Source organism: Rattus norvegicus, chromosome 15, assembly GCF_021556685.1.
Source record: "Rattus norvegicus strain SHRSP/BbbUtx chromosome 15, alternate assembly SHRSP_T2T, whole genome shotgun sequence".
NCBI classification, from domain to species: domain Eukaryota; kingdom Metazoa; phylum Chordata; class Mammalia; order Rodentia; family Muridae; genus Rattus; species Rattus norvegicus.
This window is the reverse complement of record NC_141548.1, coordinates 29,400,405-29,428,263: the sequence shown is the minus strand read 5'-3', so window position 1 is coordinate 29,428,263 and position 27,859 is coordinate 29,400,405. Positions and strand designations below refer to the sequence as shown.

At 40.7% G+C, this 27,859-nt stretch overlaps 1 protein-coding gene across 1 annotated transcript; it reads right to left on the bottom strand.

Annotated features, from left to right (window-relative positions):
• Positions 1-2,945: 2,945 nt before the first annotated feature.
• Positions 2,946-24,109, bottom strand: LOC148000929 (uncharacterized). Its single transcript, XM_087586738.1, has 3 exons — positions 24,020-24,109; positions 23,415-23,831; positions 2,946-3,241 (listed from the first exon to the last, which is right to left on the bottom strand). The coding sequence occupies exons 1-3, from the start codon at positions 24,066-24,068 to the stop codon at positions 2,946-2,948; spliced, it is 762 nt and encodes a 253-aa protein (XP_087442864.1). The 5' UTR covers positions 24,069-24,109.
• Positions 24,110-27,859: the final 3,750 nt, after the last annotated feature.

Sequence of the window (27,859 nt, the reverse complement as noted above, 5' to 3'; positions counted from 1 at the left end):
TAGGTTTCCTTATGGTGTCCTTAATCCTCTGGCTCCTTCAATCCCCCCCCCCCTCTCTCTCTCTCTCTCTCTCACACACACACACACACACACACACACACACACACACACAGAGGATTCCCCAAATCCACTTAATTTGACTGTGGGACTCTGCATAAATTTCCATCAGTTCCTAGGTAATCCTCTTTGATGACAGTTATGCAAGACTCCAATCTGCAAGTATAGAAGAATATCACTAATAGTGTCTGGGTTGGCTCCCTCTCATGGCAAGGTACTCAAGCTAGACCAGTCCCTCAGTTCCTGCCCCATCTTTACTCCTGTACATCTTGTAGGCAGGACAAATTGTGCATCAAGAGTTTTGAGGCTGGAATGGTGTCCCAGTCTCTCCATTGGAAGTCTTGCCTGGTTACAGGAGATGGTCATTTCAGGTTCCACATCCCTAATTACTAGTAGTCTTAGCTAGGTCACCCTTACATACTTCTGGAGCTTCCATTGTTCTATACTTCTAGATCATCCCATAAACGCAGCCCACAATATTTCTAGTTGTCTCTGCCAGTACTCTCTCCCTCCATCCTCCCCCAAATTGATCCTGCTTGCTCCCATCAACACCAACTCCAACACCTAGTCCCCTTCTTCCACCACCCCCTAATATATATTCTATTTCCCACACTCAGTGAGATCCAAGAATCCGTCCCTCTTGGGCCTTCCTTGTTACTTAGCTGCTTTGGTCTGTGGATAGTAGCATGGCTATCCTGTTCTTTAAGGCTAATATCAACCTACAACTTAATACATGCCATGTTGTCTTTCTGGGTCTGGCTTACCTCACTCAGTATGATCTTTCATACTTCCACCCATTTGCCTGAAGATTTTATATCATTGTTTTTAGTAGCAGAGTAATACTCCAATGTGAAAATGTACATCTCCTTTACCCATTCTTTGGTTGAGTGACATCTAGGATGTTTCCAGTTTGGGGTTATAACTAAAGCTGTTATAAACATAGTTGAGTGTACTTGTGGCATGGTGGAGGCTCTTTGGGGTTACATGTCCAAGAGTGGGACAGCTAGATCTTGATGTGGAACTATCCTCAATCTTCTATAAACCTGCAAAATTGATTCCCAATGTAGTGGTACAAGTTTGCATTCCAACCAACAATGGAGGAGTGTTCCCCTTGCTCACCAGCATGAGCTGGCACTTGTGGTTTTTATCTTGGCCATTCTGAATGGTGTTGAAGTGGAATCTCAGAGTTAATTTGATTTACATTTCCCTGATGATTTAGGACATTGAACATTTAAGTGTTTTTCAGACATTAGAGGTTCCTTTGTTGAGGATTCTCTAGTTTTTAATTGGGTCATTTGGTTTGTTGATGTCTAATTTCTTGAGTCCTCTCTATATTTTGGATATTAGTACTGTTTCTGATGTAGGATTGGTGAAGATCATTCCAACTCTGTAAGCTGCTGTTTTGTCCTTTTGATAGTATCCTTTGTTACACAAGCTTTTGCCTTTCATAAGGTCCCACTGATTAATTGATCTTAGTGCCTGAGCAATTGGTGTTCTGTTCAGGAAGTTGTTTCCTCTGCCAATGGGTTTAAGGCTATTCTCCACTTTTTCTTCTATTGAGTGTAGTGAATCTGTGTTGAGATCTTTGATCTACTTGGACTTGAGTTTTGTGCATGGTGATAAATATGGATCTACTTGCATTCATCTACATGCAGAAATCCAGTAAGACCAGCAACATTTGTTGAAAATGCTTTCTTTTTCCCATTGTATAGTCTTGGCTTTTTTTGTCAAAAATCAGTCGATCAACCTGCCTAGAAGAGTTTTGACCCAAAATTTGTTCAGACTACAAGAAATGGAAGTAGAGATGGAGCAGAGAATGAGGGAATGGCCAACCAATAACTGGCCCAATTTGAAAGTCATCCCATGGGTTAGCACCAATCCCGGACACTATTAATGATACTCTGTTATGGTTGCAGACAGGAGTAAGCTGTCCTCTGAGAGGTTCCACCTAGCAGCTGGCTGAGACAGATGCAGATACACATACCCAAACACTGGACTCGGAGACTCTATGGAAGAGAGAGAGGAAAACTGAAAACCCTGAAGGGAATAGGAACTCCACAGGAAGACCAACAAAGGTAAATAAACTTGACCCTTGGGGGCTCTCAGAAACTGAGCCACCAACCAAAGAGCATATACAAGCTGGAGCTAGGCCCCATGCACATATGTAGAAGATGCACTCAGTCTTCATGTGGGCCCCCAACAACTGGAGCAGGGGCTATTCCTAAAGCTGTTGCCTGTCTGTGGAATCTGTTCCCCAAGTGAACTGCTTTGTCTGGCCTCAGTGGGAAAGGATGTGCCTTTTCATACAGAGACTGGATGTACATAGAATCAGAGGATACCCAGAGAGCTCCCCACCCTCTCAGAGGAAAAGGAGAGGGGGTTGGGAAGGGACTCTGGGAGGGAGGACTGGGAGAGAAACAGCAATCAGTATATAAAATGAATGAATGAATGAATGAAAACATAAATACATAAATAAATAAATCAGGTATCCATAAGTGTGTCAGTTTACTTCTGAATTTTCAATTCTATTCTATTAATCACCACTTCTTCTATACTTATTTCAATTCCCCTTCCCTATGATGAACTTCTTTTTCCCATTTACCCTATCAAGTCACATATATCCTGTATTCCCCTTTAACTTTCTCTAACCTCTTTCACCCCTTCATATATATATACATATATATATATATGAAAATAGGAATCTGTGAAGAAAAGAATACAATGAAGAGAAACAGCAACCTTGAACTATCTAGTGTTAACAGAGGTTACAGAGATGTAGCATAAACTTGGAACCCCACATCTGTGCAAATGCTGCTACAGACTCTCGCTGGGGGTGGGAGGGAGGCTTAGCTGCACAGCCATCTGCAGTTTGGGGCCAGGCTGCAGGCTCACTGGGAGCACTGTGCCTCAGCAGCACAGAAGTAGGTGCCTGAGTCCTCTAGCTGGGCATCACTGATGTGCAGGGTGCTGTAGCGCTCCTTAGAATCGAATGTTGACTTTAACCTCCCGTTCTCCTTTGTTCCTGAAGCCAGGAAGAACAGATTGATGAGGCTGCCCCTGGGATTCTGTCGGAACCACTGCACACTGTTCATGGTGGTAGAAAAATTGCATCTCAGACCAGAGCCAGCTCCCTCATGAAGACTCAGGGCTTCAGGATTCTGTTCCACCTGTATTCCTCTCACCCCTGCTCAGAGAGGGAAAAATAAACTATATGAAAAGCAGTTCAGCAATTTAGCATTTTCTACTCCTGTCTGAGATCCCAGGAAAGTCAGCTTTGTCTTCTGCCGGCTCCTACCCACACCTTTAGAGCACCATTAACCCCATCTTGGAGATCCACAACTTACAGCAAAGCGACACCCACAGCAGCCCCAGCACAATTCCCAGGCTCCTCTCCATGGATCCTGTCAATCTCATGATGTGCCTTCAACCCAGCTTCAGAAAGTGTTGGGCTTATTTCCAAAAGTCAACAGAGTCTTCCTCTCTCTCTCTCTCTCTCTCTCTCTCTCTCTCTCTCTCTCTCTCTCTCTCTCTCTCTCTCCCTCCCTTCCTCCCTCCCTTCCTCCCTCCCTCTCTTCCTCCGCCTCTGTCCCTCCCTCCCTCCCTCCTACCTTTCTTCCCTTTAAGCACCAATAAAATCTTAGTTCTTTCACTTTGATGGAAAACAACATCCACAGCATCCCAGTGAGGCTTCACAATAACTGCTTCCTAGCTGTGAAAGAAAACCTTGCCCTGAAGTAGTAGGTCTTGTAGCCAAACTGGTGGGTTGGTTGGTTGGTTGGTTGGTTGGTTTTGTTTAACAGTTGAAGCAAGAGACATTTGAGGGGGGTTGGGGATTTAGCTCAGTGGTAGAGCGCTTGCCTAGGAAGCGCAAGGCCCTGGGTTCGGTCCCCAGCTCCGAAAAAAAGAACCAAAAAAAAAAAAAAAGAGAGAGAGAGACATTTGAGGGTAAATGTGAGTGGAAGAGCTGACATCTTGGTCTATCACAAAGCATCCAGAAGGATAGCAAGAGTAATCCATTTCCTAAATTCCATAATTTGACAGGATTTCAGAAATCACGATGTGATGGCGTGTGATGTGTACTAAGGAGTTAATACACTTTCTTAAAGTCAATGGATCACCATCTGCAAAGACAATGGTTCCAATGTAATTTTCATCTGTTGAAACAAAGAAGATCTGCACACAACCCTCACTCTGATTCACTTTTTATCTCTGCCCTTTCTCCTCTAGTCCCTCTCCAGTACCCTACAAGCCCACAAATTCAAGTCCAGTGGTGTTCTCTGCATCTTCTTTTTTTGTGTCTTGTCGGGGGTTTTGTTTGTTTGTTTGTTTTTTCTCTTCTTGACTAATTGTTTTTGTTCATGCTAGTCTGAGAGAAGATAATGAAAGGTTGTGCTGTCTCTGGTATTGGAGTAAGTTCTGGAGCAGTGAACTTGGGGAATTTCATCATAAAATATTAAAACTTGAAATTTTGGAGTATAAATATTTCCTATTGAGTTTCAGTCCTCATGTTGATGAGTAGAATTCTGTTTTCTTTAATTCTCAAGTCAATTTCCAGGATCTGTTTTATAGTTCCACAGAATGGCAAAGTTAACAACCAGAAATAAACTTTGCTGTCTGTGATCTGACATTCAGACGTTCTCTAGTCTACATAACTTCCCAATCCTTTAGGCACTTCAGAAAGTCATTTTTGGAAGCCTGCAGTGCCCCCTAGTGGACCAACACCATCAACAAAGGTTTTGGGTATGTCTGTGCAGGATTTTCTTCAGTGGTTAAGAGCTGACTGCTCTTCCAGAGGTCCTGAGTTCAATCCCCAGCAGACACATGGTGGCACACAACCATCTGTAATGGGCACCCAATGCCCTCTTCTAGTGTGTCTGAAGACAGTGACAGTGTACCTATATACATGAAATAAATAAATCTTTAAAAATTTTATTGGTGATTTATAATTTTCGTAAATGAAAAGACATAAAAGATGTGTGAAGACCCCCCCTCAGAAGTGGGTAGCACCATTGCCTGCTTTGGGGCCTTCAGCAATAGAGGAAGCTAGCTGAATAATAAGCTTTCTCACACTCATGTCTCTGCATTCCTGACAGCTACGGTGACGAGACCTTCTGTTTTAAATTCTACCTGCCAGGATTCCCAGCTGTGATGGCCTATGACCTGGAGTTGTGAGTTAAAAGAATCTTTCTGTCCAAGTTTCTTCCGGTCATGGCATTTTGTCACAACAGAAAAGGAACTATCTTCAAACTGGTGCCAAGGAAACAGGGTCGTTTTAAGGATAGACCTAAGCAAATGGCTTTTACACGTTTGCCTATCTTATAGAAGGATTTGGTACATGGACTAAAATGCTATTGAATTCTGGAAGCAAAGCTGTGGCCATTCTATGAGATCATAGAAATAAGTGTGCTAAGGACACTGTGGAAGTGGAGGCCTAGATCATGTAGTTTTAGAGAGGAACAAGAATTCTATTGGAAGCTATTTTAGACTAATATTAGATGCAAGCAAAGAAAGGAGCAACTGAATCATCAGTATGGTCTAGTACAAAGCCTGCTCATTCATGTGTGTGCCCAAATGCTCACATTGCTAGACATCCTCATTCATGAAGAAATTGGAGGAAAATCGGGACAATATTGGCAGGACAGGTACTTCCTGCTATCTCCACCTTTGTCTTCAGATTTAAACCAAGACTAGCATTATGTTATCCATTCTAAGCATACATTATAGCATAGATATAATATATGTAATATATGCATATATATCAATATGTAGTAATATAATGTTATGTATATTACACATGGAAACTCAAAATTACTGATTGTAGATTAATTTCACCTGGATATAAAATGAAGAACAGAATGTCTCAGAACCATTCCCAAAGCACACATAGCAATGGACTAACTTTTTTTTAATTTATTTAATATTAATAATAGTTCTTTGGGTTCCGGGCAAACATCCCCCTCCCCCCTCCCCTTCTTATGGGTGTTCCCCTCCCAACCCTCCCCCCATTGCCGCCCTCCCCCCAACAGTCTAGTTCACTGGGGGTTCAGTCTTAGCAGGACCCAGGGCTTCCCCTTCCACTGGTGCTCTTACTAGGATATTCATTGCTACCTATGAGGTCAGAGTCCAGGGTCAGTCCATGTATAGTCTTTAGGTAGTGGTTTAGTCCCTGGAAGCTCTGGTTGCTTGGCATTGTTGTACCTATGGGGTCTCGAGACCCTTCAAGCTCTCCCAGTTCTTTCTCTGATTCCTTCAACGGGGGTCCTATTCTCAGTTCAGTGGTTTGCTGCTGGCATTCGCCTATGTATTTGCTGTATACTGGCTGTGTCTATCAGGAGCAATCTACATCCGGCTCCTGTCAGTCTGCACTTCTTTGCTTAATCCATCTTGTCTAATGGGTGGCTGTATATGTATGGGCCACATGTGGGGCAGGCTCTGAATGGATGTTCCTTCAGTCTCTGTTTTAATCTTTGCCTCTCTATTCCCTGCCAAGGGTATTCTTGTTCCCCTTTTAGAGAAGGAGTGAAGCATTCACATTTTTGATCATCCGTCTTGAGTTTCATTTGTTCTAGGCATCTAGGGTAATTCAAGCATTTGGGCTAATAGCCACTTATCAATGAGTGCATACCATGTGTGTTTTTCTGTGATTGGGTTAGCTCACTAAGGATGATATTTTCCAGTTCCAACCATTTACCTACGAATTTCATAAAGCCGTTGTTTTTGATAGCTGAGTAATATTCCATTGTGTAGATGTACCACATTTTCTGTATCCATTCCTCTGTTGAAGGGCATCTGGGTTCTTTCCACCTTCTGGCTATTATGAATAAGGCTGTGATGAACATAGTGGAGCACGTGTCTTTTTTATATGTTGGGGCATCTTTTGGGTATATGTCCAAGAGAGGTATAGCTGGATCCTCAGGCAGTTCAAAGTCCAATTTTCTGAGGAACCTCCAGACTGATTTCCAGAATGGTTGTACCAGTCTGCAATCCCACCAACAATGTAGGAGTGTTCCTCTTTCTCTGCATCCTCGCCTGCATCTGCTGTCACCTGAGTTTTTGATCTTAGCCATTCTCACTGGTGTGAGGTGAAATCTCAGGGTTGTTTTGATTTGCATTTCCCTTATGACTAAAGATGTTGAACATTTCTTTAGGTGTTTCTCAACCATTCGGAATTCCTCAGCTGTGAATTCTTTGTTTAGCTCTGAACCCCATTTTTAATAGGGTTATTTGTCTCCCTGCGGTCTAACTTCTTGAGTTCTTTGTATATTTTGGATATAAGGCCTCTATCTGTTGTAGGATTGGTAAAGATCTTTTCCCAATCTGTTGGTTGCCGATTTGTCCTAACCACAGTGTCCTTTGCCTTACAGAAGCTTTGCAGTTTTATGAGATCCCATTTGTCGATTCTTGATCTTAGAGCATGAGCCATTGGTGTTTTGTTCAGGAAATTTTTTCCAGTGCCCATGTGTTCCAGATGCTTCCCTAGTTTTTCTTCTATTAGTTTGAGTGTGTCTGGTTTGATGTGGAGGTCCTTGATCCACTTGGACTTAAGCTTTGTACAGGGTGATAAGCATGGATCGATCTGCATTCTTCTACATGTTGCCCTCCAGTTGAACCAGCACCATTTGCTGAAAATGCTATCTTTTTTCCACTGGATGGTTTTGGCTCCTTTGTCAAAAATCAAGTGACCATAGGTGTGTGGGTTCATTTCTGGGTCTTCAATTCTATTCCATTGGTCTATCTGTCTGTCTCTGTACCAATACCATGCAGTTTTTATCACTATTGCTCTGTAATACTGCTTGAGTTCAGGGATAGTGATTCCCCCTGAAGTCCTTTTATTGTTGAGGATAGTTTTAGCTATCCTGGGTTTTTTGTTATTCCAGATGAATTTGCAAATTGTTCTGTCTAACTCTCTGAAGAATTGGATTGGTATTTTGATGGGGATTGCATTGAATCTGTAGATTGCTTTTGGTAAAATGGCCATTTTTACTATATTAATCCTGCCAATCCATGAGCATGGGAGATCTTTCCATCTTCTGAGGTCTTCTTCAATTTCTTTCTTCAGTGTCTTGAAGTTCTTATTGTACAGATCTTTTACTTGCTTGGTTAAAGTCACACCGAGGTACTTTATATTATTTGGGTCTATTATGAAGGGTGTCGTTTCCCTAATTTCTTTCTCGGCTTGTTTCTCTTTTGTGTAGAGGAAGGCTACTGATTTATTTGAGTTAATTTTATACCCAGCCACTTTGCTGAAGTTGTTTATCAGCTTTAGTAGTTCTCTGGTGAAACTTTTGGGATCACTTAAATAAACTATCATATCATCTGCAAATAGTGATATTTTGACTTCTTCTTTTCTGATCTGTATCCCCTTGACCTCCTTTTGTTGTCTGATTGCTCTGGCTAGAACTTCAAGAACTATATTGAATAAGTAGGGACAGCCTTGTTTAGTCCCTGATTTTAGTGGGATTGCTTCAAGTTTCTCTCCATTTAGTTTAATGTTAGCAACTGGTTTGCTGTATATGGCTTTTACTATGTTTAGGTATGGGCCTTGAATTCCTATTCTTTCCAGGACTTTTATCATGAAGGGGTGTTGAATTTTGTCAAATGCTTTCTCAGCATCTAATGAAATGATCATGTGGTTTTGTTCTTTCAGTTTGTTTATATAATGGATCACATTGATGGTTTTCCATATATTAAACCATCCCTGCATGCCTGGGATGAAGCCTACTTGATCATGGTGGATGATTGTTTTGATGTGCTCTTCGATTCGGTTTGCCAGAATTTTATTGAGTACTTTTGCGTCGATATTCATAAGGGAAATTGGTCTGAAGTTCTCTTTCTTTGTTGGGTCTTTGTGTGGTTTAGGTATAAGAGTAATTGTGGCTTCATAGAAGGAATTCGGGAGTGATCCATCTGTTTCAATTTTGTGGAATAGTTTAGATAATATTGGTATGAGGTCTTCTATGAAGGTCTGATAGAATTCTGCACTAAACCCGTCTGGACCTGGGCTCTTTTTGGTTGGGAGACCTTTAATGACTGCTTCTATTTCCTTAGGAGTTATGGGGTTGCTTAACTGGTTTATCTGTTCCTGATTTAACTTCGGTACCTGGTATTTGTCTAGGAAATTGTCCATTTCCTGTAGATTTTCAAGTTTTGTTGAATATAGGCTTTTATAGTAAGATCTGATGATTTTTTGAATTTCCTCTGAATCTGTAGTTATGTCTCCCTTTTCATTTCTGATTTTGTTAATTTGGACACACTCTCTGGGTCCTCTCGTTAGTCTGGCTAAGGGTTTATCTATCTTGTTGATTTTCTCAAAGAACCAACTTTTGGTTCTGTTGATTCTTTCTATGGTCCTTTTTGTTTCTACTTGGTTGATTTCAGCTCTGAGTTTGATTATTTCCTGCCTTCTACTCCTCCTGGGTGTATTTGCTTCTTTTTGCTCTAGAGCTTTTAGGTGTGCTGTCAAGCTGTTGACATATGCTCTTTCCTGTTTCTTTCTGCAGGCCCACAGCGCTATGAGTTTTCCTCTTAGCACAGCTTTCATTGTGTCCCATAAGTTTGGGTATTTCATTTTCATTAAATTCTAAAAAGTTTTTAATTTCTTTCTTTATTTCTTCCTTGACTAGGTTATCATTGAGTAGAGCATTGTTCAATTTCCACGTATATGTGGGCATTCTTCCCTTATTGTTATTGAAGACCAGTTTTAGGCCATGGTGGTCTGATAGCAGGCATGGGATTATTTCTATCTTTCTGTACCTGTTGAGGCCCGTTTTTTGACCAACTATATGGTCAATTTTGGAGAAAGTACCATGAGGAGCTGAGAAGAAGGTATATCCTTCTGCTTTAGGATAGAATGTTCTATAAATATCCGTTAAGTCCGTTTGGCTCATGACTTCTCTTAGTCTGTCTACGTCTCTGTTTAATTTCTGTTTCCATGATCTGTCCATTGATGAGAGTGGGGTGTTGAAATCTCCCACTATTATTGTGTGAGGTGCAATGTGTGTTTTGAGCTTTAGTAAGGTTTCTTTTACGTATGTAGGTGCCCTTGTATTTGGGGCATAGATATTTAGGATTGAGAGTTCATCTTGGTGGATTTTTCCTTTGATGAATATGAAGTGTCCTTCCTTATCTTTTTTGATGACTTTTAGTTGGAAATTGATTTCATTTGCTATTAGAATGGCTACTCCAGCTTGCTTCTTCTGACCATTTGCTTGGAAAGTTGTTTTCCAGCCTTTCACTCTGAGGTAGTGTCTGTCTTTGTCTCTGAGGTGTGTTTCCTGTAGGCAGCAGAATGCAGGGTCCTCGTTGCGTATCCAGGTTGTTAATCTATGTCTTTTTATTGGGGAGTTGAGGCAATTGATGTTGAGAGATATTAAGGAATAGTGATTATTGCTTCCTGTTATATTCATATTTGGATGTGAGGTTATGTTTGTGTGCTTTTCTTCTCTTTGTTTTGTTGCCAAGATGATTGGTTTCTTGCTTCTTCTAGGGTATAGCTTGCCTCCTTATGTTGGGCTTTACCATTTATTATCCTTTGTAGTGCTGGATTTGTAGAAAGATATTGTGTAAATTTGGTTTTGTCATGGAATATCTTGGTTTCTCCATCTATGTTAATTGAGAGTTTTGCAGGATACAGTAACCTGGGCTGGCATTTTTGTTCTCTTAGGGTCTGTATGACATCTGTCCAGGATCTTCTGGCCTTCATAGTTTCTGGTGAAAAGTCTGGTGTGATTCTGATAGGTCTGCCTTTATATGTTACTTGACCTTTTTCCCTTACTGCTTTTAATATTCTTTCTTTATTTTGTGCGTTTGGTGTTTTGACTATTATGTGACGGGAGGTGTTTCTTTTCTGGTACAATCTATTTGGAGTTCTGTAGGCTTCTTGTATGCCTATGGGTATCTCTTATTTTAGGTTAGGGAAGTTTTCTTCTATGATTTTGTTGAAGATATTTACTGGTCCTTTGAGCTGGGATTCTTCACTCTCTTCTATACCTATTATCCTTAGGTTTGATCTTCTCATTGAGTCCTGGACTTCCTGTATGTTTTGGACCAGTAGCTTTTTCTGCTTTCCCTTATCTTTGACAGTTGAGTCAATGATTTCTATGGAATCTTCTGCTCCCGAGATTCTCTCTTCCATCTCTTGTATTCTGTTGGTGAATCTTGTATCTACAGCTCCTTGTCTCTTCTTTTGATTTTCTATATACACGGTTGTTTCCATGTGTTCTTTCTTGATTGCTTCTATTTCCATTTTTAATTCCTTCAACTGTTTGATTGTGTTTACCTGGAATTCTTTCAGGGATTTTTGTGTCTCCTCTCTATGGGTTTCTACTTGTTTATTTATGTTTTCCTGGAATTCTTTCAGGCATTTTTGCGATTCCTCTCTGTAGGCTTCTACTTGTTCTCTAAGGGAGTTCTTCATGTCTTTCTTGAAGTCCTCCAGCATCATGATCAAATATGATTTTGAAACTAGATCTTGCTTTTCTGGTGTGTTTGGATATCCCATGTTTATTTTGGTGGGAGAATTGGGCTCTGATGATGCTATGTAGTCTTGGTTTCTGTTGCTTGGGTTCCTGTGCTTGCCTCTCGCCATCAGATTATCTCTAGTGTTACTTTGTTCCGCTATTTCTGACAGTGGCTAAACTGTCCTATAAGCCTGTGTGTCAGGAGTGCTGTAGACCTGTTTTCCTGTTTTCTTTCAGCCAGTTATGGGGACAGAGTGTTCTGCTTTCGGGCGTGTAGTTTTCCCTCTCTACACGTCTTCAGCTATTCCTGTGGGCCTGTGTCTTGAGTTCACCAGGAAGGTCACTTGCAGCAGAAAAGTTGGTCTTACCTGTGGTCCCGAGGCCCACGAGCTCTCTGCGGCAGCAGCAACCAGGAAGATATGAGCCGCCCTTTCCGGGAGCTTCCGTGCACTAGGGTTCCAGATGGCGTTTGGTGTTTTCCTCTGGTGTCTGGATGTGTGCAGAGTGCAGTCTATTCTGTTTTCCCAGGCATGTCTGCCTCTCTGTAAGTTTAGTTCTCCCTCCCACGGGATTTGGGTGCAGAGAACTGTTTATCCTGTCTGTTTCCTTCAGGTTCTGGCGGTGTCTCGGGCGCAGGGGTCCTGCCGCTCCTGGGCCCTCCCCTACGGGAACCCAGAGGCCGTATACAGTTTCCTCTTGGGCCAGGGATGTGGTCAGGGGTGGGCAGTGTTGGTGGTCTCCTCTGCTCTGCAGCCTCGGGAGTGCCCACCTGACCAGGTGGTGAGGTCTCTCTCCCACGGGGTGTGGGAGCAGAGAGCTGCTGCGGGCCAGGATCCGCGGGTGTGGGGCTGGACTAACTTTTATTAACTAGCTTTTACTACTTTCAGAAAAAGGTAGGTCTTCACTTTGAAAAATAATTGTGTGTATTTAGATTGTTTTTGTCAACAAGAGATTTCTTCTTCTTGTGTCAATGTTATTGGCTCTAATCATCCATTTGCTACTAAAATTAAAACCTAAGACTTTCTTATATTGAAAATTCCTGGAAAAAAACAGAAAACCTAGTAATCTAGCATAATTATTACCTTCTAACAAAACTACTCAAAATTGTATTTGTATTTCTCCTAGTTGTTGTATTTTATCTCAGACTGGAGACTTCTAACGTACTTAGGAATACCTGAGACTCATTGCTTCTTCTTTAGGTCAGACCAAAGCACAAAGCATAACAAAGTCACTCGTGTGCATTCACGTTGCACAAATTCCTTATATAGAGTACTTATGATATGTTGGGAAGAAATCCCAGCACCAAACCAGAAAGAAAAGAACTGTATCATAGAACTCTGATACTTAGAATATTCAAAACGATTGCTGGATAATCTAATTCTCAGTTAGCTCCCCTAGCCCTTGTATATCATCATCCCCAGCAGTTGGAAGCAGTGTATGGGTGGGGGCTAAGTCAGGTCTTTGTTATATCATTCTCTATGCTATGTTCTCTGAAGCATCCCATCCATAACATACAAAGAAGCTTTTCATTATTTGAATGACATCCTTCTTGCTTCACTCTGCCCTCCCCAAGACCAGTGGCTGTTAGTTTTCCTTCAAGTCAGATAAATGTCAATTTTGACTGTGGATCTCAACTCTTAACAATAAAGTCTATATCTCTTTCACCTGGGAAATTCAACCCTAATCTCCCAGAAGACAAATTTTATTCTGTCCTCAGCATAGACCTGACCTTCTGGAAGAGAGGAAGAGAGCTTAGCACAAGTTGACAGTCAGGTTGGAAAATTCCTTTGCTAACATTTCTGACTATGAGCTTAGTGAGTCTTTGTAAAATTGTCCTCCAGAAGAAATCTTGAAAAGGGATCATAAATAAGTTAAAAATGTGTGATGGTTTAAGGATGAAACAAGTTATCTCATCTAAACTGGGCACTTCAAGTCTAACAAGACCAACTGTATAAACTAGATTAAGAATAAAACTAAAGTTAGAATTTAAGAATGAAGCTATCTCTGGCTGGCTGAAATCCCCCATATTCAAGGCTATCTTCTAGCACAGATGGTACTTATTTGAAATCACAGCCTCCCCTGCTCAAGGAAAACTGCCAGCACAAATAGTTCCTATTTGAGAGTACACAGAGGGAACTAAGCTCAGAAGAGTTACATCGGTGGGCCCTGTAACCATAGAATCTTCCCTGTTCAAACTCTACAAAACCTTCACCTTCCCACCTTATGCCATGGTTCACAATCTCTACTTGGGCACAAAGGTTGATGCCCTTCTTTCTCTCTACTAAAGGACAATCTTGTCCTGTTGAGGTTGGAGCTGTGCCCTGACTTCTTCTCTACATTATCCTAGTCCAATCCTGATCAAGCAAGAACATAATAATTAGAAAGCCTGTTGTTCTCTGACTTCTGCCCACATATCTGGAGGGATTCATGTTAAGATTTGACTCTGTAGGTACTCAATGTAGTTGCTCTTTCCCAGGTCTTTCTAATTTCCAGAAGGACTGAGCCTTATCCTTTTGTAGGCCACATCTGTGCAGATGGTTTCTGGGAGCTCTGTGGAGACTTTGAGTTAGTGGTGATCCATGTTGTTAGTGAATTATTACAAGATGAGAGGTTATATGAGGATATATGCATCTTGGAGAGTTTTACAATCTTTCTCATTCCTCAGATTGAAAAACTGAAGCCACATTTCAGTACTCAGCCTTAGAGGTAGATGTGAAGTTTCAAATGAATCAACTATGAACAGAAAAGATGGTTTTCCACTTTCAGAAGTTATTTGAGAATCTCACTCAATGCATATAGACCATATTCACCTCTCCACCAATTCTTACCAGCTCCACTCCTCCTTCTTACCCATTCAGCTTTTCTGTCTTTGTGGGTATCGCATCGGCTGAAGATATTCCTGGCCTTATTCTTCTTCCTAAGTGTCCTAACCCTGGCCACCAATAGTTTCTCCTCAATGCTTCTCACTGTTCCAAGCCTCTAATATTCACCCAAAACAGTTTCTCCCAAGAGAAGTACATGGCAGGAAATAATCAAACTGAGGGCTGAAATCAATAAAACAGAAACAAAATGAACAATGGAACAAAGAGTTGTCTCTTTGAAAAAAATAAACAAGACAAACCCTTGTCAAAACTACCTTAAAATGGAAATAGGATACCCAAATTAAAAAAAAATCAGGGCAGAAGGGAGACGGAAGATGGAGGGAGGATGGAGGGCTCCTCTGTTGAAGATGGCGGGAGGATGGAGGTCTCCTCTGTCGATGCTGACCTGACTGACATGGGTCAGAAGAGCTGAGGCTTAGTCTCACGCCTACTGGTTCCTTCCTGCTCTCAACTCGTCTTAAGTGCAGACCAAACACTCCACAGACACTTGTAAAAATGCTATCATCCGTGTTCTCTGCACCCAAATCCCGTGGGAGGGAGAGCTAAACCTTCAGAGAGGCAGACACACCTGGGAAACCAGAAGAGACTGCACTCTGCACACATTACTGATTCCAGAGGAAAACACAAATGGCCATCTGAAACCCTGGTGCACTGAAGCTCCCGGAAAGGGCGGGTCATATCTTCCTGGTTGCTGCCGCCCCAGAGAGCCCGTGGGCAACACCCCGAGAGCGAACTTGAGCCTCGGGACCACAGGTAAGACCAACTTTTCTGCTGCAAGTGACCTGCCTGGTGAACTCAAGACACAGGCCCACAGGAACAGCTGAAGAACGGTAGAGAGGAAAAACTACATGCCCGAAAGCAGAACACTCTGTCCCCATAACTGACTGGAAGAGAGGAAAACAAGTCTACAGCACTCCTGACACACAGGCTTATAGGACAGTCTAGCCACTGTCAGAAATAGCAGAACAAAGTAACACTAGAGATAATCTGATGGCGAAAGGCAAGCGCAGGAACCCAAGCAACAGAAACCAAGACTACATGGCACCATCGGAGCCCAATTCTCCCATCAAAACAAACATGGAATATCCAAACACACCAGAAAAGCAAGATCTAGTTTCAAAATCATATTTGATCATGATGCTGGAGGACTTCAAGAAAGACGTGAAGAACTCCCTTAGAGAACAAGTAGAAGCCTACAGAGAGGAATCGCAAAAATGCCTGAAAGAATTCCAGGAAAACATAAATAAACAAGTAGACGCCCATAGAGAGGAGACACAAAAATCCCTGAAAGAATTCCAGGTAAACACAATCAAACAGATGAAGGAATTAAAAATGGAAATAGAAGCAATCAAGAAAGAACACATGGAAACAACCCTGTATATAGAAAACCAAAAGAAGAGACAAGGAGCTGTAGATACAAGGTTCACCAACAGAATACAAGAGATGGAAGAGAGAATCTCGGGAGCAGAAGATTCCATAGAAATCATTGACTCAACTGTCAAAGATAATGGAAAGCAGAAAAAGCTACTGGTCCAAAACATACAGGAAATCCAGGACTCAATGAGAAGATCAAACCTAAGGATAATAGGTATAGAAGAGAGTGAAGAATCCCAGCTCAAAGGACCAGTAAATATCTTCAACAAAATCATAGAAGAAAACTTCCCTGACCTAAAAAAAGAGATACCCATAGGCATACAAGAAGCCTACAGAACTCCAAATAGATTGGACCAGAAAAGAAACACCTCCCGTCACATAATAGTCAAAACACCAAACGCACAAAATAAAGAAAGAATATTAAAAGCAGTAAGGGAAAAAGGTCAAGTAACATATAAAGGCAGACCTATCAGAATCACACCAGACTTTTTGCCAGAAACTATTAAGGCCAGAAGATCCTGGACTGATGTCATACAGACCCTAAGAGAACACAAATGCCAGCCCAGGTTACTGTATCCTGCAAAACTCTCAATTAACATAGATGGAGAAACCAAGATATTCCATGACAAAACCAAATTTACACAATATCTTTCTACAAATCCAGCACAACAAAGGATAATAAATGGTAAAGCCCAACATAAGGAGGCAAGCTATATCCTAGAAGAAGCAAGAAACTAATCGTCTTGGCAACAAAACAAAGAGAAGAAAAGCACACAAACATAACCTCACATCCAAATATGAATATAACAGGAAGCAATAATCATTATTCCTTAATATCTCTCAACATCAATGGCCTCAACTCCCCAATAAAAAGACATAGATTAACAAACTGGATACGCAACGAGGACCCTGCATTCTGCTGCCTACAGGAAACACACCTCAGAGACAAAGACAGACACTACCTCAGAGTGAAAGGCTGAGAAACAACTTTCCAAGCAAATGGTCAGAAGAAGCAAACTGGAGTAGCCATTCTAATATCAAATAAAATCAATTTTCAACTAAAAGTCATCAAAAAAGATAAGAAAGGACACTTTATATTCATCAAAGAAAAAATCCACCAAGATGAACTCTCAATCCTAAATATCTATGCCCCAAATGCACCTACATACGTAAAAGAAACCTTACTAAAGCTCAAAACACACATTGCACCTCACACAATAATAGTAGGAGATTTCAACACCCCACTCTCATCAATGGACAGATCATGGAAACAGAAATTAAACAGAGACGTAGACAGACTAAGAGAAGTCATGAGCCAAATGGACTTAACGGATATTTATAGAACGTTCTACCCTAAAGCAAAAGGATATACCTTCTTCTCAGCTCCTCATGGTACTTTCTCCAAAATTGACCATATAATTGGTCAAAAAACGGTCCTCAACAGGTACAGAAAGATAGAAATAATCCCATGCGTGCTATCAGACCACCACGGCCTAAAGCTGGTCTTCAATAACAATAAGGGAAGAATGTCCACATATACGTGGAAATTGAACAATGCTCTACTCAATGATAACCTGGTCAAGGAAGAAATAAAGAAAGAAATTAAAAACTTTTTAGAATTTAATGAAAATGAAAGTACAACATACCCAAACTTATGGGACACAATGAAAGCTGTGCTAAGAGGAAAACTCAGAGCGCTGAGTGCCTGCAGAAAGAAACAGGAAAGAGCATATGTCAGCAGCTTGACAGCACACCTAAAAGCTCTAGAACAAAAAGAAGAAAATACACCCAGGAGGAGTAGAAGGCAGGAAATAATCAAACTTAGAGCTGAAATCAACCAAGTAGAAACAAAAAGGACCGTAGAAAGAATCAACAGAACCAAAAGTTGGTTCTTTGATAAAATCAACAAGATAGATAAACCCTTAGCCAGACTAACGAGAGGACCCAGAGAGTGTGTCCAAATTAACAAAATCAGAAATGAAAAGGGAGACATAACTACAGATTCAGAGGAAATTCAAAAAATCATCAGATCTTACTATAAAAGCCTATATTCAACAAAACTTGAAAATCTGCAGGAAATGGACAATTTCCTAGACAGATACCAGGTACCGAAGTTAAATCAGGAACAGATAAACCAGTTAAACAACCCCATAACTCCTAAGGAAATAGAAGCAGTCATTAAAGGTCTCCCAACCAAAAAGAGCCCAGGTCCAGACGGGTTTAGTGCAGAATTCTATCAGACCTTCATAGAAGACCTCATACCAATATTATCCAAACTATTCCACAAAATTGAAACAGATGGAGCCCTACCGGAATCCTTCTACGAAGCCACAATTACTCTTATACCTAAACCACACAAAGACACAACAAAGAAAGAGAACTTCAGACCAATTTCCCTTATGAATATCGACGCAAAAATACTCAACAAAATTCTGGCGAAACGAATCCAAGAGCACATCAAAATAATCATCCACCATGATCAAGTAGGCTTCATCCCAGGCATGCAGGAATGGTTTAATATACGGAAAACCATCAACGTGATCCATTATATAAACAAACTGAAAGAACAAAACCACATGATCATTTCATTAAGATGCTGAGAAAGCATTTGACAAAATTCAACACCCCTTCATGATAAAAGTCCTAGAAAGAATAGGAATTCAAGGCCCATACCTAAACATAGTAAAAGCCATATACAGCAAACCAGTTGAAACATTAAACTAAGTGGAGAGAAACTTGAAGCAATCCCACTAAAATCAGGGACTAGACAAGGCTGCCCACTCTCTCCCTACTTATTCAATATAGTTCTTGAAGTTCTAGCCAGAGCAATCAGACAACAAAAGGAAGTCAAGGGGATACAGATTGGTAAAGAAGAAGTCAAAATATCACTATTTGCAGATGATATGATAGTATATTTAAGTGATCACAAAAGTTCCACCAGAGAACTACTAAAACTGATAAACAACTTCAGCAAAGTGGCTGGGTATAAAATTAACTCAAATAAATCAGTTGCCTTCCTCTATACAAAAGAGAAACAAGCCGAGAAAGAAATTAGGGAAACGACACCCTTCATAATAGACCCAAATAATATAAAGTACCTCGGTGTGACTTTAACCAAGCAACTAAAAGATCTGTACAATAAGAACTTCAAGCCTCTGAAGAAAGAAATTGAAGAAGACCTCAGAAGATGGAAAGATCTCCCATGCTCATGGATTGGCAGGATTAATATAGTAAAAATGGCCATTTTACCAAAAGCAATCTACAGATTCAATGCAATCCCCATCAAAATACCAATCCAATTCTTCAAAGAGTTAGACAGAACAATTTGCAAATTCATCTGGAATAACAAAAAACCCAGGATAGCTAAAACTATCCTCAACAATAAAAGGACTTCAGGGGGAATCACTATCCCTGAACTCAAGCAGTATTACAGAGCAATAGTGATAAAAACTGCATGGTATTGGTACAGAGACAGACAGATAGACCAATGGAATAGAATTGAAGACCCAGAAATGAACCCACACACCTATGGTCACTTGATTTTTGACAAAGGAGCCAAAACCATCCAATGGAAAAAAGATAGCATTTTCAGCAAATGGTGCTGGTTCAACTGGAGGGCAACATGTAGAAGAATGCAGATCGATCCATCCTTATCACCCTGTACAAAGCTTAAGTCCAAGTGGATCAAGGACCTCCACATCAAACCAGACACACTCAAACTAATAGAAGAAAAACTAGGGAAGCATCTGGAACACATGAGCACTGGAAAAAATTTCCTGAACAAAACACCAATGGCTTATGCTCTAAGATCAAGAATCGACAAATGGGATCTCATAAAACTGCAAAGCTTCTGTAAGGCAAAGGACACTGTGGTTAGGACAAAACGGCAACCAACAGATTGGGAAAAGATCTTTACCAATCCTACAACAGATAGAGGCCTTATATCCAAAATATACAAAGAACTCAAGAAGTTAGACCGCAGGGAGACAAATAACCCTATTAAAAAATGGGGTCAGAGCTAAACAAAGAATTCACAGCTGAGGAATGCGGAATGGCTGAGAAACACCTAAAGAAATGTTCAACATCTTTAGTCATAAGGGAAATGCAAATCAAAACAACCCTGAGATTTCACCTCACACCAGTGAGAATGGCTAAGATCAAAAACTCACGTGACAGCAAATGCTGGCGAGGATGCAGAGAAAGAGGAACACTCCTCCATTTTTGGTGGGATTGCAGACTGGTACAACCATTCTGGAAATCAGTCTGGAGGTTCCTCAGAAAATTGGACTTTGAACTGCCTGAGGATCCAGCTATACCTCTCTTGGGCATATACCCAAAAGATGCCCCAACATATAAAAAAGACACGTGCTCCACTATGTTCATCTCAGCCTTATTTATAATAGCCAGAAGCTGGAAAGAACCCAGATGCCCTTCAACAGAGGAATGGATACAGAAAATGTGGTACATCTACACAATGGAATATTACTCAGCTATCAAAAACAACGAGTTTATGAAATTCGTAGGCAAATGGTTGGAACTGGAAAATATCATCCTGAGTGAGCTAACCCAATCACAGAAAGACATACATAGTATGCACTCATTGATAAGTGGCTATTAGCCCAAATGCTTGAATTACCCTAGATGCCTAGAACAAATGCAACTCAAGACGGATGATCAAAATGTGAATGCTTCACTCCTTCTTTAAATGAGGAAAAAGAATACCCTTGGCAGGGAAGGGAGAGGCAAAGATTAAAACGGAGACTGAAGGAACACCCATTCAGAGCCTGCCCCACATGTGGCCCATACATATACAGCCACTCAATTAGACAAGATGGATGAAGCAAAGAAGTGCAGACTGACAGGAGCCGGATGTAGATCTCTCCCAAGAGACACAGCCAGAATACAGCAAACACAGAGGCGTATGCCAGCAGCAAACCACTGAACTGAGAATAGGACCCCCATTGAAGGAATCAGAGAAAGAACTGGAAGAGCTTGAAGGGGCTCAAGACCCCATATGTACAACAATGCCAAGCAACCAGAGCTTCCAGGGACTAAGCCACTACCTGAAGACTATAGGTGGACTGACCCTGGACTCTGACCTCATAGGTAGCAATGAATATCCTAGTAAGAGCACCAGTGGAAGGGGAAGCCCTGGGTCCAGCTAAGACTGAACCCCACTGAACTAGACTGTTTTGGGGAGGGCGGGGAGGGGAACACCCATAAAGAAGGGAGGGGGGAGGTTGATGTTTGCCCGGAAACCAGGAAAGGGAATAACACTCGAAATGTATATAAGAAATATTCAAGTTAATAAAAAAATATACAAAAAAAACAAAGAGAAATCAGAAACTAAAGAGAGGACATAAAACAGACAGTGAAGAAATCTAGAGAATCATGAGTCATACTTTCAAAATATGTACTCTCCATAAAATTAGAAAACATAAACAAAAGGATAATTGTCATCATAGTTACCTCTTACCAAAGTTAAAAGTTAAATAAAGATCAGATAAACATTTTTTTTAAATATAGAAAGAAAGAAAGTCCAGGCCTAGAAAGTTTGGCTCAGAATTCTACCAAACCTTTAAAAATAGCTAATAACAATATTTCCCAAATTATTTCACAAAATAGAAACAGGAAGAACATTGCCAAATTACTGTATGAGATGCCAGTAGTCCACTATATAAACAAACTCAAGGGAAAAAAATCACATGATCATCTTATTAGATGTTGAGAAAGCATTTGACAAAATTCAACACTCCTTCATCATAAAAGTCTTGGAAAGATCAGGAATTCAAGTCGCACACCTAAACATAGTAGAAGCAATATGCAGCAAACCAGTAGCCAACATCAAACTAAATTGAGAGAAACTTGAAGCAATCCCACTAAAATCAGGGAATAGACAGGGCTGCCCACTCTCTCCATACCTATTCAATATAGTACTCGAAGTCCTAGCCAGAGCAATCGGATAACAAAAAGAGGTCAAAGGGATACGAATTGGAAAGGAAGAAGACAAAATATCACAATTTGCAGATAATACGATAGTACATTTAAGAGACCCCAAAAGTTCCACCAGAGAACTACTTAACCTGATAACTTCAGCAAAGTAGATGGATATAAAATTAACTCAAACAAATCAGTAGCCCTCCTCTACTCAAAGAATAAACAGGCTGAGAAAGAAATTAGGGAAATGACACCCTTCACAATATTACCAAATAATGTAAAATATCTCAGTGCGACTCTAATCAAGCAAGTGAAAGATCTGTATGACAAGAACTTCAAGTCTCTGAAGAAAGAAATTGAAGAAGATCTCAGAAGATGGAAAGACCTCCCATGCTCATGGATTGGCAGGATTAAAGTAGTAAAAATGGCCACCTCGCCAAAAGCAATGTACAGATTCAATGCAATTCTTCATAGAGTTAGAAAGAGCAATTTGCAAATTCATTTGGAATAACAAAAAACCCAGGACAGTAAAAACTATTCTCAACAATAAAATAACTTCTGGTGGAATCACCGTCCCTGACCTCAAACTGTACTATGGAGAAATAGTGATTTTAAAAACTGCATGGTATTGGTACAGAATCAGGCAGGTAGACCAGTGAAATAAAATTGAAGACCCAGAAATGAACCCACATGGTCACTTGATCTTGGACAAAAGGGCTAAAACTATACAGTGGAAAAAAGACAGCATTTTCAACAAATAGTGCTGGTTCAAATAGTGGTCAGCATGTAGAAGAATGCAAATTAACCCATTCTTATCTCCTTGTACAAAGCTTAAGTCCAAGTGGATCAAAGACCTCCACAACAAACCAGATACACTGAAATTAATAGAAGAGAAAGTAGGAAAGCCTGGAACACATGGGCACAGGGGAAAATTTCCTGAACAGAACACCAATGGCTTATGCTCTAAGATCAAGAATCAACAAATGGGACCTCATAAAATTGCAAAGCTTCTGTAAGGCAAAGGACACTGTCAATAGGACAAAACAGCAACCAACATATAGAGAAAATGTCTTTACCAATCCTACATCTGATAGAGAGCTAATAACTAATATCTACAAATTACTCAAAAAATTAGACTCCAGAGAATCAAATAACCCTATTAAAAATGGGGTACAGAGCTAAACAAAGAATTCTCAGCTGACGAATATCCAATGGCTGAGAAGAACCAAAAGAAAGATTCAACATCCTTAGTCGTCAGAGAAATGCAAATCAAAACAGCCCTGAGAACAAAGAGGTTTAAGTAAGAATAGTCGAATGGGAGATGGCAGAGGAGATAAGCTTAGAGAAAGGTCAATGAAAAGTAAATATGTATAAAACTGCCATACAGAAACTTTGTATGCTATGCTGTAAGCTTTTTTAAAAAATTAGGTAAAAAATACTTTTCTTGAATATTTTTAAAAAACAAAAAAGGGACAGTGCTTCAGAGGTGATCATGATCTTTATGGAATGTCATGTGGTGATTCTCCTGGTCATGTGCTTGACATGACAAGATATGCACATTAAGAGTGTGTACACTGTTGTATAACCATCAGCATGTGAGAAAAATGAAAAATATTTCAACCAAACCAGTAACGTGCCTTTCCCTTCAGTATTACTTATTTTCAAAATGTTAAAACACTTTTCCAGTCAATCAAGCCCTCTCTACTCTTGTTCTTAATTCCTATTGCATACAGAATAGAAGCAAAATGTCTCACTGGGTACTGTTTGCTCTGTCTCAGGCCTTTTGGACACAGTAGGTTTGTGTGCAGCCTGCAGGTGGCTGGGGAGCACTGTGCACTCACTGCACAGAGGTAGACAGCAGAGTCACTAGGTTGAGAGTCATTGATGTGCAGGGAAACATGCAAGCTGGCTTTATTGAAGTGAGCTGTGAATCTGCCTTCTTCCTTTACACCATTGGAGACAATGGACATCAACATCTTGGGGGCTTTCCCAGAATGCTGTCTGTACCACCAGAAGTAGTCGACATTACGATCACTGGAAGTACAGTTGAAAGAGGCCGTGGCTCCCTCTGGGACGATAAGGATGTCTGGATTCTGCTGCACCTTCTCCTGGCTCCTCACCCCTGTGCAGAAAGACAAAGATCAGACAAAGCAGACTGGATGCATGTGGATGCAAACACTGCATAATGGCTTTTCGATGGGCATCCCACCCATCTAGAGATTAAAACATCTGTGTTTCTACCATTAGCCTGGAGCAGACAACAACGTTGCATTTCATACGTGGATCCAGAAAAAAAATCCCTAAACTTACTGTGTAGCTGAAGCCACAGGACCACTAGTGAAACACTCAAAGATTTCATTCTCTCCTTTTCCCTCTTCACTGAGGACTGAGATCCTCAACTCTAAGTTGGCAACTAGAAAAGAGATCTTTTTGTGATCTCAACAGCACCAAGCCTTACCACAGCCTATTCTCTACAACCCTCTTCCTGCCTCGCCTCCCCAGACCCTGATCCCAAAGAAAACACTGCCATCTAGTGGGCTCATGATAATGACCAAAGAAATAATCAAACTGCAAACTATTCTAACTTAACTTCTAAGAAATACAGCACTTGAGAGTTTAGTTGGAGTTTTGAAGAGATATTAGCTCCAAGTTGGAATAGAAAGAGAAATAAGCACGTGAGAAAGAGAAATAAACTCAGCAGATTTTGTCTTTTTCCCAGTAGTAGTAGGTATCAAACCCAGGCACTCTAAAACCACCTATGAAAATGTCCACATGGAAATCTAAGGTGCGGTCTTTCACACATCATAACTCTAACCCTTAACACCCTCATTCAAATCTATCTTCAAGACTTACAGATAGCCTAGCAGGCTGCTTATCTAGGCCACAGTCTAGAAAGGCCTGGAATTCTTCCTTCCACTTTGTACTAGGAGCACCCTTGCATCTAAAGAGAAATTTCCCTGGGTTTCTACAAGATATGGGGCTATCTTCACCACCTAAACTCTAAGTAAAACCTAAGGAACTTGTTCATTTGACTAATTATTTTATTCTATTTTCCTGAAAAAAAATCATGTTGCATGGGGATTGATCTGTGAAAGTTCTAGATCATGTGTCTCTCACCCTCCCTCCTCTGACTGTCACTTCCCTCTCCATTCTCCCCTTTCTTCCTTCTCTCTCTTCCCTAACACTTTCACTTTATCCCACCCTCCCTTTCTATCATGGTCAACAAGCTGTGTGTACTAGGGTAATAGCTATGCCAGAGTTGAATTAAGTCTACACAGAAACAAATCAAGAAATAAATGTCCTGCAAGGACCTGTGGGACTTCCAGGGCCAGCAAAGTTAAGAAATGTGGGAAGCAAGCAGGCCGATTAGATCAACACAACTAAGAAGCAGGTGTTGGTTCATATTTCCATAGGCTAATATTGATTAGTTATCTTAGGCATACTTAATTAAGTACAGCAAAATTTGGTGAAAACTTACCTGGTGATAATTAACTCAATTCTGTGTACACAATAAAGCATGCATTAATCTCCCTGAGGAACACATAAGCTAAATAATTATTGGACATGACAACATTGAAACTCTTTGCAAAGTACATGGGATACCTTCCATAAAGATGGGTTCAATAAAACCAAGTTTATGCTAATGGTGAGGAATGTGTGGCTTCTGATTACACAGGTAGTGCAAAAGTCACAAAGCTATTAAACATTTTTGATCCCAGAGTTCTAGACAAATGACAGTTAATGCATTCTTTCCTTTGAAGGAACAACCCTGTGTATTTCACATTCCAGGTTCTCCTGTGATATCTGTGAATACAAGTAGCTCAGTGATTCCTACACTGTCCCACAATGGGTAATGTGACCTGACCTTGCAGAAGCTGGTGACTAAAGACCCTTTCTCATTCAAGAGCCATGAAATCAGCATCCATAAAACATCATGTGATCAAATCTTCCTTTTCATCAACAAAAAGAGGACAGAATGAGGGAAAGGATACTATACTAATACTAATACTAATACTAATACTAATACTAATGCTAATACTCTAACAGTTCTCTCCAAGAGTATATTCTCCAGGACAATAATAAAAATAGTCATTGCTCAGGAACTATGAAACCTGAAGAAGAAGAAAAAATCATAGTGGCACATGCTTATACTCCAGAAGGTATTCTGGTTTGGGAGACTGAGGCAAGAGGATGTGAATTTAAGACCTGACTGTGATGTCCATGTCTCAAAAAAAATCTATAGGACAAGTGGAAAGAATGAAAACAACAAGCCTTCCAGTCTGAACCAGTGCCAAGAGCAGACCTTGGGCGCTGGCTCTACACTCAGACCCACAAAACCAAGAGGAAAACTCCCAGGTCCTCTAACATGCTCAGGATCAGAGATGAGGAGGCCACAACATCTGCCCCAATACCCAGAGTAACTGGGTTCCCCAGGATCCAGGGACACAGGAAACCCCACCCAGCCAGGGTTATGGGTCCCTTCCAGTCTGAACCCTGAACAGAGTTTAGACACTGGCTCTGCACCCACTCCCACAACGCCCAGAGGGAGCCCGACTCCCAGGTGCTCTGAAATACCAAGGATCACCAGAGAGGCCACAACACCTGTCCCAACACCTGGAGTCACTGGGTCCCCCAGGATAGAGGGATACAGAAACCTCCACCCAGCCAGGGTCATTGTTTCCTTTCGGTCTGAACCAGTGCCCTGAGCAGACCTTAGGCAATGGCTCCTCACCAAGTACCACCACTACACCCAGAGGAAGCCCAAATGCCAGCTGCTCTAACACGCCCAGGACCAGAGGTGCTCTGAAACACCCAGGATCACAGGATCACAGAGAAAGTTCAACTCCCAACACAACCAGGATCTTAGAATCACAGGATCCCAGAATCAGGATCACAAAGACAGCTGGACTCTGGGGAGTTCTGACACAACCAGGATCACAGGAGGGAGAAGCTGCAGTCAGAGACAGAGAAGGCATGTAAAGCTAGGGCTAATCAGATGAGAGGGAGCACAAGAACATAAGCAACAGAAACTGAGGCCATTTGACATCAGAACCCAGTTCTCCCACTACAGCAAGCCCTAGATACACCATCACTACTGATAGAGGACATAAGAAAGGACATAAATAACTCCCTAAAAGACATATAGGAGAACACAGGTAAATAGGTAGAAGCCCTTAAAGAAGAAACACAGAAATCCCTTAAATAATTACAGGAAAACACAAACAGTTGAAGAAGTTGAACAAATCCATCCAGGATCTAAGTGTGGAAATAGAAACAATAAAGAAATCACAAAGGGAGATAAGCAACCTAGGAAAGATATCAGGAGTCATGGATCCAAGCATCACCAACAGAATACAAGAGATAGAAAACAGAATCTCAGATGCAAAACATATCATAGAAAACATTGACACAACCATCAAAGAAAATGCAAAATGCAAAAAATTCCTAACCCAAAACATCCAGGATGACCAGGACACAATAAGAAGACCAAACCTAAAGATAATAGATACAGAAGAGAGTGAAGACTCCGAACTTAAAGGACCAGTAAATATCTTCAACAAAATTATTGAAGAAAACTTCCCTAACCTAAAGAAAGAGATGCCCATGAACATACAAGAAACCTACAGAATCCCAAACTTATTGGACCAGAAAAGAAATTCCTCCTATCACATAATAATCAAAACATCAAATACACAAAACAAAGAAAGAACATTAAAAGCAGTAAGGGAAAAAGGTCAAGTAAAATATAAAGGTGGACCTATCAGAATTACACCAGATTTCTCAGCAGACTATGAAAGCCAAAAGATCCTGGGCAGATGTCATACAGACCCTGAGAGAACACAAATGCCAGTCCAGGCTACCATACCCAGCAAAATTCTCAATTAACATAGATGGAGAAACCAACATATTCTGTGGCAAAACTAAATTTACACAATATCTTCACATAAATCCAGCCCTATAATGGATAATAGACAGAAAACTCCAACACAAGAAGGTAAACTATACCCTAAAAAAGCAAGAAAGTAATCTTGCAACAAATCCAAAAGAAAATAGCCAACAAACATAATTCCAACTCTAAAATAACAGAAATCAACAATCATTTTTCCTTAATAACTCTTAATATCAATGGACACAATTCCCCCAATAAAA

Coding starts and splice junctions, on each gene's coding strand:
- LOC148000929 (XM_087586738.1), bottom strand. CDS start 24,068: ATGAAATCTTTGAGTGTTTCACTAGTGGTCCTGTGGCTTCAGCTACAC. Junction 23,832..24,019: donor CCTGTGGCTTCAGCTACACA/GTAAGTTTAGGG, acceptor CTTTCTGCACAG/GGGTGAGGAGCCAGGAGAAG. Junction 3,242..23,414: donor AATAGGAATTAAGAACAAGA/GTAGAGAGGGCT, acceptor CTCTCTGAGCAG/GGGTGAGAGGAATACAGGTG.